A 12,622-nucleotide genomic window follows, 5' to 3' on the forward strand; every position below is an offset into this window, starting at 1 on the left:
TCCTTTAAAGACTCTGCCGATAGGAAGGCTGAATCTCTGGTCTGCCATATTTTTACCTTGGCAGGATCAATCCTGAGGTCAGTGTTTGACATAACCTTGGTCTCCCAGACCTTGACGGAGTGGGCAAAGCTTTTAAGCTAGGATTTTAAAGAGGGTCAGCATCCTAATGAACTGGCAGACCAGTTGATACAGGGCTTGCAGTATATTTGTGATGCCTCCCTGGATGCACCCCTGCAGGGTGTCGGTGACAGCCGTGACCTTGCACCGCATGATCTGGTTAAAATGCTGGTCTGTGGACCAGGCCTCCAAAAATGTGCTGACGCACCTCCCCTTTGTGGGGGACCGCTTGTTCGGAGATTCCATGGAAGAGATCGTTAAGAGGTCTCACTGAAGAAGTGGCTGGCATTCTAAGGTGGGCAGAACGCTTTGTTCTGGCCCTCTCTGCTGTGCACATTCCCAGGATGGAAAATTGGCAGGAGGACTATCTCAGTCGAAAGGCACTGTGTCTGGGCGACTGGTCCCTTCACCCAGAGGTGTTTCAGCAACTGTGTCTCCAGTGGGGGGACCCCCAATGTGGACCTGTTGGCCTCTTGTCTCAACCGGAAGGTTCTTAGGTTTGTAGCAAGATCTCGAGACCCTCTGGCAGACTCCGCAGACACGCTGTTGGCCCCTTGGGGCCTGTATCGTCTGATTTTATGCCTTTTCCCCCACTACAGCTTTTGCCGAGACTTTTGCGCAGAATTGAGGCAGAAGGAATTCCAGTAATCCTAGTGGCCCCAGACTGGCCTTTCCGGGCCTGGTAAGACTGGTAGCCGATGCCCCTTGGTGGCTTCCTCTCAGAGAAGATCTTTTGTCTCAAGGACCATCCTGCTTTACGGTCGCTGGCTTTAACGGCCTGGCTATTAAAAGCCAGGTATTGCAGGAAAGAGGGTTGTCGGATTCTACTTCTCGGAAGATTTACCATCGAGTTTGGAAGTCGTATAGTACTTTTTTGGTATCTCATCTGCTGGAGTTTCTACAATGAGATGTAGACCAGCGTTTTTCCCTGGGCACCATTAAGGGCCAGATTTCAGCCTTGACAAATTTTCTTCGAAAGGCCGTTGGCCACAAATTCCTTTGTTCACACCTTCGTGCAGGGAGTTCGCCACCTGGCTTCTTCGGTATGGTCCCTGGTGCTTCCCGTGGGATCTTATTTTGGTCCTGTCGGTTCTTCATAAGCCGTCCTTTGAGAGTATTCGTGAAATTCCTCTTACCTTGTCGCAGAAAGTGGCTTTCTTGGTAGCTATTACTTTTGCACACAGGGTCTCTGAGTTGGCTGCTTTGTCCTGTAGGTCGCCTTACTTGGTGGTTCACAGGGACAAAGTGGTGCTCTGTCCCTGTCAGTCGTTCCTTCCTACGGTCGTTTCTGGGTTCCACCTAAATGAGAACATTGTGTTGCCTTTGTTGTGTCCTAAGCCAAAGCATCCAAAAGAAGTAGCTTTGCATTCTTTGGATGTCGTCTGGGTGATCAGGGTGTACTTGACGGCGACAGTCGATTCGCAAATCGGATTCCTTGTTTATTCTTACAGATGGTCCTCGAAAGGGGCAGGCTTCGTCTGCTGCGACCATTTCCAGATGGATCAGGCAGACTGTGGTGCAAGCCCTTTCAATTAAGGGTCAGGTTCCTCCTTTACCTGTTAGGGCGCAGAATGGCGCTTAGTGCCTCCTGGGCCTTGCGGCATCAGGCGTCAGTGGTCAAAGTTTGCAAAGCAGCCACCTGGTTGTCTGTACACACTTTCAAGTTCTAAAAGGTGGATATTTTTGCATCTGCAGATGCTGCGTTTGGCCGCAAAATTTTGCAGGCCTCTATGGCAGAGACTTCTGCCTCCTGAGGGTGATATATATATATATATATATATTTTTTTTTTCCTGGTAGTTGAGCTCCTGGTTTACCTGGTTGGGTAAGTTTAGTCCTTTTTTTGGACTTATGTTTTATTGCTGTGTTTTTTCCCAGCCCTCATGCTAAAACTGCTTTGGGACGTCCCATCTGTCAAAGAATATATGAAGCTTTGTCCGCCAATGAACGAAAGAAAACTGGATTTTTTTTTCCCCCTATAAACTGGATTTTTGTCTTACCGTAAAATAATTTTCTCTGATGTTCATTGACGGACACAGAACCCACCCCTCTGTGGAGTTGGGTTATGTAGTCTTCTGACACTGCTTGTTACAAAACTGAGATGTTAGAGCATGAAGTGGGAGAATACCCCCTGGGACTGCCCTATAGGCGTAGTTAAGCTTTGTTAACCCTTATCCGCCTAGTGTTCTCCTCCTAGGAAGAGCAGCAGCATAATGTTCTCCTCCTAGGAAGAGCAGCAGGATAACCTATCTGTCAAAGAAGATATGAAGCTGTGTCTGTCAATGAACATCAGAGAAAAGAATTTTATGGTAAGACCAAATCAATTCCCCCCCCCCCCCCCCCCAAAAAATAGCATTTGAAAAAACGTTGCATAAAATCCTATGTGACCTAAAAAAAAACTTCAACCCCCACCAATTTATTCTCTAGGACCTCTGCTTGAAAAAAAAAAGTATAATTATTAGGGGTTCTAAGTAATTTTCTAGCAAAAACAAAAAATAAACTGATTTTCACATGTAAACAAAAAGTGCTAGAAAATACCTAGTCTTCAAGTGCTTAAAGGAGAACTGTGCTGTCCTTTGTGGCTTTCAGTTGCTAAAGAAATGTGTGAAATGTTTGTTTTTTGTCCTTTTTTTAGTTGTTCAAATTGTTCGGCCCTCTATTGCCTATCACATGACTAGCGTTTTTAAGCATTGGTGATTTTGTCTATGCAAAAAGGACTCTAAAAACTTATTGATGCAGGTGTCTTCTATCAAGTGCTGTTATGAAATTCACTTTTAGCCCCTGCACATGAACCAACTGAGCCCATTCAGCAAATGGAAAAGAAATAAGATCCCTTGAGCATTCCACCATCCAAATAAGTAACAACAAAAGAAAACCGGCTCTCTAAAGTAGAGCTCCTGTGTGAAAAAGTGGACTTTAAGGGCACATGAGACACTGGTACAAAAAAGTTAATAAAAATTCCAATATTTTTTGAAGCAGAATATATTGTTTACATATTAAAAACAGGAGTATAAAGATGGGTAGGCCATCTAATCATGGCCGTCCCCTCCACATTGATTTTGTGCATATATCCCTTACAAATTACCCAAAGATATGAGAAATATATTACAAATGGTAAATATGCAGATATTGAAAATATTCTTGTCCAATAAAGGGTTGACGCGTTTCGCAAGTAGCTTTTTCAGGACCGGTGAACAATAAGGATATAAGCACAAATTGTGGCAATATTTCTCCATTTCCTAGTGCAGTACAGTCTGCAGGTGGACATAGGGGTCCAAACAGGCCAGCCCAACGGCAAGCAAGGGTGGCTTATTAAGCCTAGCTTATTCAGAACACTCAGAATAGATGTATAAGTTCATCCATCATGAATTTATAGAACTGTTCCATAGGAGGTTCCCAAAATGTTTTCTCAAGAAAAAGATTTATAGATGGTCAGGATGTTTAGTAGGCTGCAGTCTATAAAGATGGATATCTGGCTTCTGTTGGTATAAGTAGTCCTCTGATGGTATATTCACCAGTATATGCACCACACGATCAAAGATGAGGTGAGATGGTATGGGGGGCAATTCCAAAGGGAAAGCCACACCCTGAACGGTGGAGTAGATGATGATGATGATGATTACTGAGATATGGCCCCTTCAATAGCCACAGATCTAAAAACAGAATGACCTTCACTGAGAAATTTTCGCTTTTCAAGTAGTTGCCATGGCTATTCGCCATGGTCCATTTTTTCACACAGGAGCTCTACTTTAGAGAGCATGTGTTCTTATGTTGTGAGCCCATTCAGCATAATGGCCTGCATATTTCCTCTGCATAGACAGCCCAGTTACAGGGTACAACCGGCTATTAACGTGGATAGTGGTTTACGGGTATACTAGTGTATATGGCATAACTGTTGAAAAGACGATTACAGCATTTGTGTGTATAGGAAAAAATAGAACATTTTCTATATTTTGCATATGTACTGTATGTGGTACTTGTGTTTTTTGATAGCACCGCACAGCCATTCATGTCAATACTAGGCTGTACTCTGCCCCTGGGGAAAAATAAATAAACTGCTAATTATGCTGAATGGACACAGCCAGCCCATGTGGAAGAGCCCCTATAACGTTGCCTATTTAATTTTTATTTTTCCACACTGTATATACAGGTCAGATTTATAATACATTGCACCTCTGTAAAAATGTTGGTTTAAAAAATGTGGCTCTCTTCGTTTCCCTGTGTAACAAACATATTTCTTTGTTTTTATTCAAACAGAGGGGAGAGTGTTCTTTGAATATGGATATAGTGAATCAGTATTCCTCAGCACCTATACCAACTTTAAGTAGCTTTCCAGTCAAGTTTCCCTCAGCTGTAGATCCATTGCATGGCGTACCTCCAAGGCCTGCTACCTCTAAGCCTCTGGATGTAAGCCAGCCAGTGGTCACGATGAAGAATACACCAGCTGCTGCGGGAAATGTCACAATGCCGACTTTCATGCCATCAACATTTTCTCAGTCGGTAAGGACAGTCATTGTATCTGAAAGGCAGCCCCTGCTTGACAAAATAAAAATCAATTAAAAAACTTAACAATAGTAAATCCAATAGCATTAACCTGTATACAAACATGCTCAATGATTTTAGGGTATGTCTTCATATTCTTTCATTCTAGCATTACATTACTATCATTACTATTACTACATTACTATCCAGATACTGTGATTTTGTTAGCACAGTGCTAATATACAGTCAGTACAATAAGCATTTACTAGCATAAAGTGATCCTAAAGTTTTGGTTGTTTTTGATAAAAATAACAAACCTGTTATACTTGCCTGCTCTGTGCAGTTGGTTTTGCACAGAGCAGCCCAGATCCTCCTCTTCTCGGGTCCCTCTTCAGCTCTCCTGGCCACTGCCTACTTTTGCGTGCCCCCACAGGAAGAAACTTGCTATGGGAGCACCCAAACCTAGCCACAACTCTATCTCCCCCCCCTAGGAGTTTTCCCTCTAAGTGCAGCGATCTGGCACATTCATCCTCCTCTTGGATTTCGGAATACAGCATTCACACTCCATTGTCCTGTATTACGCAGTGATATCCTGGAGGTGACCTTTTGGTGCTGAGTTAAATGTGGGGCGCTTTCCAGACCCTGTTCTGATAGAAGTTGGCTGCAGAGTGTTTTCAGATCCAGAGCCACTGGCGTTGCTTCAGCACTTGCTCTGTCTCAGAAGATTGACTTAGTGAGTACGCTCGTCAGGCCAAGCTTTCAGAGCTACGTCATTTGTATAGGTTGATGGGCACCATTGTCCCCTAATGCCTGTGAGTTGTGCTGCAGAAAGGGTTAAAGCGTGAGTTTGAGTGCTGATGTAATCCGCTGGGCGACATGTTGTTTGTGCATGTTCTACATCTCCCTGCTGCTGCTCCTACATGCAAAATACCACATGGAACTAAAATCAGTTCCTGTTGCCTGCTTATAGTCACTTAGGCAAAATATCAGCCGGTATCAGCAGTTTCAACAGAAATCGACTGACATTCCACCTATGTGTACACCAGCCTGTCCAACAGAAGCTTGCTAGATAGGCATGCTGGAAAACCAGCATCTGATCAGTGATGGCAGCCAATGGCTGTAAACGCTGAACGGTGTGTTCTAGCAGGTTGCAGCCCTGCTGTAGAAACACAATACCTCAGCGGGGAAGTTTGCTGCATTAACATCCTATTGTTAGTACAGCGGCTCCTCCCGAGCTCCTCGGTTTGTTTTTTTGTTTTTTTTTGTTCAGTCCATTGAACAAAAAAAACTGATAGTGTATACAAGGCTTTAGTCCCCTCCAGCCGTTTTGACCTTCACCTGCTACTAGCTGTCTGGGTATCCTGAATACTTGAGGCCTTAACTTCTACTCTGAGCCTACCGTTTGTCTTCCAGCCATGCAGTTGCAACATGTCTTATTCAATACATGGAGGGGACAGTCCCACTAAATCGGGTGCCCCTAGCTGACTTTCAACTAACAGCTCCAGTTTGAGTATTGATGGTACCAATGTCTTCAGTCTGGAGTCATGTTGCCTTCTGCTCTTGGAGTCCATCCAATCCTCAGTTCTTTTTAGCTATGTTGGATGTGGTTGGCTCTTCTGCCCGGCATAAATATTTGACCAAAACTACCCTGATATTTGCTTACTCTGACCACAAAGTTACTATGCCCTTTCCAACAGATTTTATATCCAATTTTGCCTGCGCAGCACTAACTGGTTCTGAGCCATCCTTAGTCGCTCCTTGCCCCTGATGAGCTGCAGTCTGCTGCGATTCGGCGCTGCATGACTTTAACGGACAATTGCGCGGTCGTGCGAAATTGACGTCCTTTTTTTTCCCACAAACAGAGCTTTCTTTTGGTGGTATTTGATCACGTGTGCGATTTTATTTATTTTTTGCGCTATAAACAAAAAACAGCGACAATTTTTGAAAAAATATTTTTCACATTTTTTTTTTTTTTTATATGAAATTCTCAAAAAAAAAAGTAAAAATTATTTCTTTTTAGGCCAGTTTTTCTGCTACATATTTTTGGTAAAAAAAAATCGCAATAAGCGTATTTTGATTGGTTCGCGCAAAAGTAATTGTGTTTACTAACTATGGGAAAGATTTGTCATTTTTTTACTTTTACTAGTAATGGTGGCGATCTGCGATTTATATATTTATTTTTTGTGGGACTGCGACATTGCGGCGGACTGATCTGACCCTTAACTGATATTTTAGACACTTTTGGGGGTACCAGTGACCTTACTACAGTAATCAGTGCTAAAAATATGCACTGTTGCTGTAAAAATGACACTGGCATGGAAGGGGTTAACTGTACTGGTGATCAAGGGGTTAAATGTGTCCCTAGGGGCTTGATTCTAACTGTCAGGGGGCGTGGCTTGTGAAGTCAGCACAGACATGCGATCCTATATAGCAGGATCACATAGCCTCTGTGATCACTTCAGGGAGAATGACAGATGGCTGGGTTTACATCAGCCGTCTGTCCTTCTCTGTCTGCTGCGGGAGATCGCGGATGGCCGGCGGACATCGGAGCCGTCTGTCACACGTGCTGGCTCCCCAGCTAAGGAGCGGGGGCAGGAGCGCGCTGCCGGAACCGCGCATTCAGCCAGGGCGGCTAAAATAGAACACGAGAGACATATAGCGGAAGAGAGTAAAAAGAACCCCAAGAAATTCTTTAAGTATATACAGTGGGTACGGAAAGTATTCAGACCCCCTTAAATTTTTCACTCTTTGTTATATTGCAGCCATTTGCTAAAATCATTTAAGTTCATTCTTCTTCCTCATGAATGTACACATAGCACCCCATACTGACAGAAAAACACAGAATTGTTGACATTGTTGCAGATTTATTAAAAAAGAAAAACTGAAATATCACATGGTACTAAGTATTCAGACACTTTGCTCAGTATTTAGTAGAAGCCCCCTTTTGATCTAATACAGCCAGGAGTCTTTTTGGGAAAGATGCAACAAGTCTTTCACACCAGGATTTGGGGATCTTCTGCCATTCCTCCTTGCAGATCCTCTCCAGTTCTGTCAGGTTGGATGGTAAACGTTGGTGGACAGCCATTTTTAGGTCTCTCCAGAGATGCTCAATTGGGTTTAAGTCAGGGCTCTGGCTGGGCCATTCAAGAACAGTCACGGAGTTGTTGTGAAGCCACTCCTTCGTTATTTTAGCTGTGTGCTTAGGGTCATTGTCTTGTTGGAAGGTAAACCTTCGGCCCAGTCTGAGGTCCAGAGCACTCTGGAGAAGGTTTTTGTCCAGGATATCCCTGTACTTGGCCGCATTCATCTTTCCCTCTATTGCAACCAGTCGTCCTGTCCCTGCAGCTGAAAAACACCCCCACAGCATGATGCTGCCACCACCATGCTTCACTGTTGGGACTGTATTGGACAGGTGATGAGCAGTGCCTGGTTTTCTCCACACATACCGCTTAGAATTAAGGCCAAAAAGTTCTATTTTGGTCTCCTCAGACCAGAGAATCTTATTTCTCACCATCTTGGAGTCCTTCAGGTGTCTTTTAGCAAACTCCATGCGGGCTTTCATGTGTCTTACACTGAGGACAGGCTTCCGTCGGGCCACTCTGCCATAAAGCCCCGACTGGTGGAGGGCTGCAGTGATGGTTGACTTTCTACAACTTTCTCCCATCTCCTGACTGCATCTCTGGAGCTCAGCCACAGTGATCTTTGGGTTCTTCTTTACCTCTCTCACCAAGGCTCTTCTCCCCTGATAGCTCAGTTTGGCCGGACGGCCAGCTCTAGGAAGGGTTCTGGTCGTCCCAAACGTCTTCCATTTGAGGATTATGGAGGCCACTGTGCTCTTAGGAACCTTAAGTGCAGCAGAAATCTTTTTGTAACCTTGGCCAGATCTGTGCCTTGCCACAATTCTGTCTCTGAGCTCTTCAGACAGTTCCTTTTTGACCTCGTGATTCTCATTTGCTCTGACATGCATTGTGATCTGGAAGGTCTTATATAGACAGGTGTGTGGCTTTCCTAATCAAGTCCAATCAGTATAATCAAACACAGCTGGACTCAAATGAAGGTGTAGAACCATCTCAAGGATGATCAGAAGAAATGGAAAGCACCTGAGTTTTTAATATGAGTGTCACAGCAAAGGGTCTGAATACTTAGGACCATGTGATATTTCAGTTTTTCTTTTATAATAAATCTGCAACAACGTCAACAATTCTGTGTTTTTCTGTCAGTATGGGGTGCTGTGTGTACATTCATGAGGAAGAAGAATGAACTTAAATGATTTTAGCAAATGGCTGCAATATAACAAAGAGTGAAAAATGTAAGGGGGTCTGAATACTTTCCGTACCCACTGTAAACAGTAAGAAAGCGAGGCCAGAACACCTTGGCCCCATAAAAGACAAGGGAGATTTGGCTACAGAGGACAGGGAAAAGGCAGTAGTGTTAAATAATTTCTTCTCTTCAGTCTTCACAAAAGAATCGGGGGGCTACACTAACCCAGCTTGTAAGACCAAACTAAACAACACAGCTCAGGAAGTACTGCCATGACGAACAGAAGATAGACTTAGAACTAAACTAGAGAAACTTAACATAAATAAATCACCGGGATCGGATGGCTTGCACCCGAGGGTTCTTAAAGAGCTCAGCCAGGTGATTGCCAGACCATTATTCTTGATCTTTCAGGATAGTTTACAGACAGGCATGGTGCCAGCTGATTGGAAAAAAGCCAACGTGGTACCAATATTTAAGAGGGCCGAGATGTATCCCGGGTAACTATAGGCCGGTCAGCCTAACATCAGTAGTCTGCAAGATTTTGGAGGTGATGTTAAGGGACCACATACAAGACTTTAGTAATGAAAATGGTATTATTATTAGTAATCAGCACGGATTCAGGAAAAATCATTCTTGCCAAACCAATCTATTAACCTTCTATGATGAAGTGAGCTGCCACCTAGATAAAGGTAAGCCTGTGGATGTGGTGTATCTGGACTTTGCAAAGGCCTTCGACACCGTTCCCCACAAACGCTTACTGTTCAAACTAAGGAAGGTAGGTATGGACCATAAAAGTACCTGGATAGAGAACTGGCTCCAGGGGAGAGTGCAAAGAGTGGTGATTAATGGGGAGTACCCGGATTGGGCAGGTGTGGAAAGTGGGGTCCCCCAGGGTTCTGTCCTGGGGCCAATCCTGTTTAATTTATTCATAAATGATCTAGAGGAGGGGATATCTAGTACAATCTCAGTATTTGCAGATGATACTAAACTAAGCATGCCAATATCTTCTATGCAGGATGTGGAAACCTCTTACAAGCGGACCTGAACAAAATAATGGGGTGGGCAACTACATGGCAGATGAGGGTTAATGTTGAAAAATGTAAAGTAATGCACTTGGGTGCCAGAAACCAGAAAGCAAGCTACTCACTAGGGGGGGGGGAACCTCTGGGTGGATCTAAGATGGAAAAGGACCTGGGGGTACTGGTAGACAACAGGCTTGGCAGTGGCATGCAATGCCAAGCCGCTGCAAGCAAAGCCAACAGAATACTGGCATGTATAAAAAAGGGGATTCACTCCAGAAATAAAGAGATTATTCTCCCTCTCTACAAGACTCTGGTCCGGCCACATTTGGAGTATGCTGTCCAGTTCTGGGCACCGGTCCTCAGGAAGGATGTGCTGGAACTGGAAAGAGTCCAGAGAAGGGCAACAAAAATAGTTAGGGGAATGGAGGACATCAGCTATGAGGAAAGACTACAAGCACTGAACTTATTCTCTCTGGAGAAGAGACGATTGAGGGGGGATATGATATAAATTTACAAATACTGTACTGGCGACCCTAGCATAAGGAACAAACTATTCAGAGAAAGGGAATACAATAAGACACGTGGCCACTCACTAAAACTAGAGGAAAGGCGGTTTCACCTTAAAGTGCGTAGGGGGTTCTTCACTGTCAGGGCAGTAAGGATGTGGAATTCTCTTCCGCAAACAGTCGTATCAGCAGGGAGCATTGATAGTTTCAAAAAACTATTAGATGGACACCTTAAAGACCACAACATACAGGGGTATACAATGTACGGTTAACAGCAAACACACACACACATCATAGGTTGAACTGGATGGACTGATGTCTTTTTTTCAACCTCACTATGTAACATTCCTATGTATTGTTATCCATTGTCACTTAAACCCCCAACACAAATTTACAATATGCTGCAACACAACTGAGCTATAGATTTATACAACACACAGATTTTGGTGCTCTATGCATTGCTTTAACATATGCTGTGGTCTGGAAAATAGTGCAGAGCCTTTTTTTTTGTGGCGTTGTCAGGCTATTTAAAATTAACTTCTTAACCTTACATACTTCCACAGGTGTAAATATGTTGCAGCTCACTGTGTAATTATCTCAGTGGGCCTTAAAATACGTTCCATACCTTTTGCTAGGAGTGTAACCTTTACACTGCCCTACTTAACTGGGGGTTCTACAGCATTTCTTTGTTTTTAGACCCAGTGCAGGTGTATTTGGGGGTATTTGGTTCCATGTACAAATTTGCTCTGATATTGGGGTTCTAATCAATTCCTGCAAGGAAAAGTAATAAGAAAGGAACAGGCAGGATTTTATAAATCCAGTGCTTCAGTTCTCTACTGACATTTTTTTTTAAAAATTTAATTTTTCTTTTTTTTCTTTTTTTTCTTTTTTTATTATTTTGTTGGTCTAGTGAGCAAAGCGTAAGTGGACTGTGATCTAAATGGGTTTTGCCTAAGTATGGTTTTTATTACTTCTCTCATCATTATTCTTTATGCAGCTTTTCAAGCCAGAAGATGATGATTTCCAAGACTTTCAAGAGGCATCCAAATCTGGACCCATTGATGACTCTTTCCCTGATTTCCAAAGTGATATGTCCAAAATGTCATCTTCGTCATTAATGAAGAGCAGGTAGCAAAATGTTTCTGTTGTATACTGCATTTTATAGGAATATTACCCAGTGTATTGAATTGATTAACCTTTTTCCTAGAGGCAGTATTATTTGTTCCACTTTATATCTCTGAGACTACATGTATGAACAAATCATTTTCCATGCTGGTAACGTGGGCATACCAGCATGTAGGGTGTAGTAACCCCCTGTACCCAGTGACATTTTAGTATACTATAACCACATCATTTTTACAGAGCATCTGCAATAACTAAAATCTGTAGCCTGCCATTACTGACCTCCAAAAAAAATGCTAGTGGACTTGCAGTCTCTGGCTTCAGTATTTTCTGAAATGTTAATAGATCTTTCCCAGCTTGCATATAAGGAAAATTCTGTGCATGTGACATTGCTTGATAAACTCTCCTGTAACCCATTTGACCATCATTCATGGTGTTTTGGGTGTCTGTTATTTCTGAAATTCTGTGCCTCATTCTGGCATGTTGCTGATTTTGCAGTTGTAGACTGCAGAATGCATTGCAGCTTTTACAGGGAAAGGGAAAAATACATCAGGAAGTACCTAAAGAAAGAGAGAGCAGTTGGGGAAACCTGTCCAAATGTTCAGCATTAGGCCAATGGATTGGTTGCCAACTTACAGGTTTCCTTTGGGAATTTTTGTTGGAAAGTCTTATAAGTCACTCCATGATGTACATCATCACTACTCTTCTTTTTACTGAACCTGTCACTTTGGGGTCAAATCTAAAGTAAATACACCATGTAAAAGATCAAGGTAAATGCTAACCTTTCCACAAGCACATGTTTTAAAACTTCTCTGCATTGCTCATATCTGGCCCTGCAGGTATCCAACATTTCTAAAGGGGAATTCCTGCACCTCCACTGCACGCTGTGGTTCCTACATTCTGTAGTGGCGTAGGGGCTGGTGCAGTGAAAAAGTAGGTACTTGACACACCTCAACGTCTCACATAACTGCAGAGATCAGCTAAGTTGAGCAGTTTTAAACACATTCCACTGGAAAGATAAGTATTTACCTTCTCTAAAAAGCTGTATTTACTTTGGTTTTAACCACTTATAAATGTTACTTTAAAGGATGTTAACGTAAAAAATAAAAAATAAA

The 12,622-nt window shown here is 43.0% G+C and overlaps 1 protein-coding gene across 2 annotated transcripts in view; it reads left to right on the forward strand.

The window, feature by feature from the left end:
• SYNRG (synergin gamma) overlaps positions 1 to 12,622 on the forward strand; it is a 155,267-nt gene that overhangs the window by 62,585 nt on the left and 80,060 nt on the right. For both annotated transcript variants that reach the window (XM_082245237.1, XM_082245238.1), the window contains 2 exons: positions 4,373 to 4,615; positions 11,383 to 11,513. In XM_082245237.1, coding sequence (XP_082101363.1) covers positions 4,373 to 4,615; positions 11,383 to 11,513 — 374 coding nt within the window. The remainder of the gene's footprint in view (positions 1 to 4,372; positions 4,616 to 11,382; positions 11,514 to 12,622) is intronic.

The sequence above is a fragment of the Pelophylax lessonae genome (genome assembly GCF_965119305.1).
Source record: "Pelophylax lessonae genome assembly, chromosome: 2".
Classification (NCBI taxonomy): Eukaryota; Metazoa; Chordata; class Amphibia; order Anura; family Ranidae; genus Pelophylax; species Pelophylax lessonae.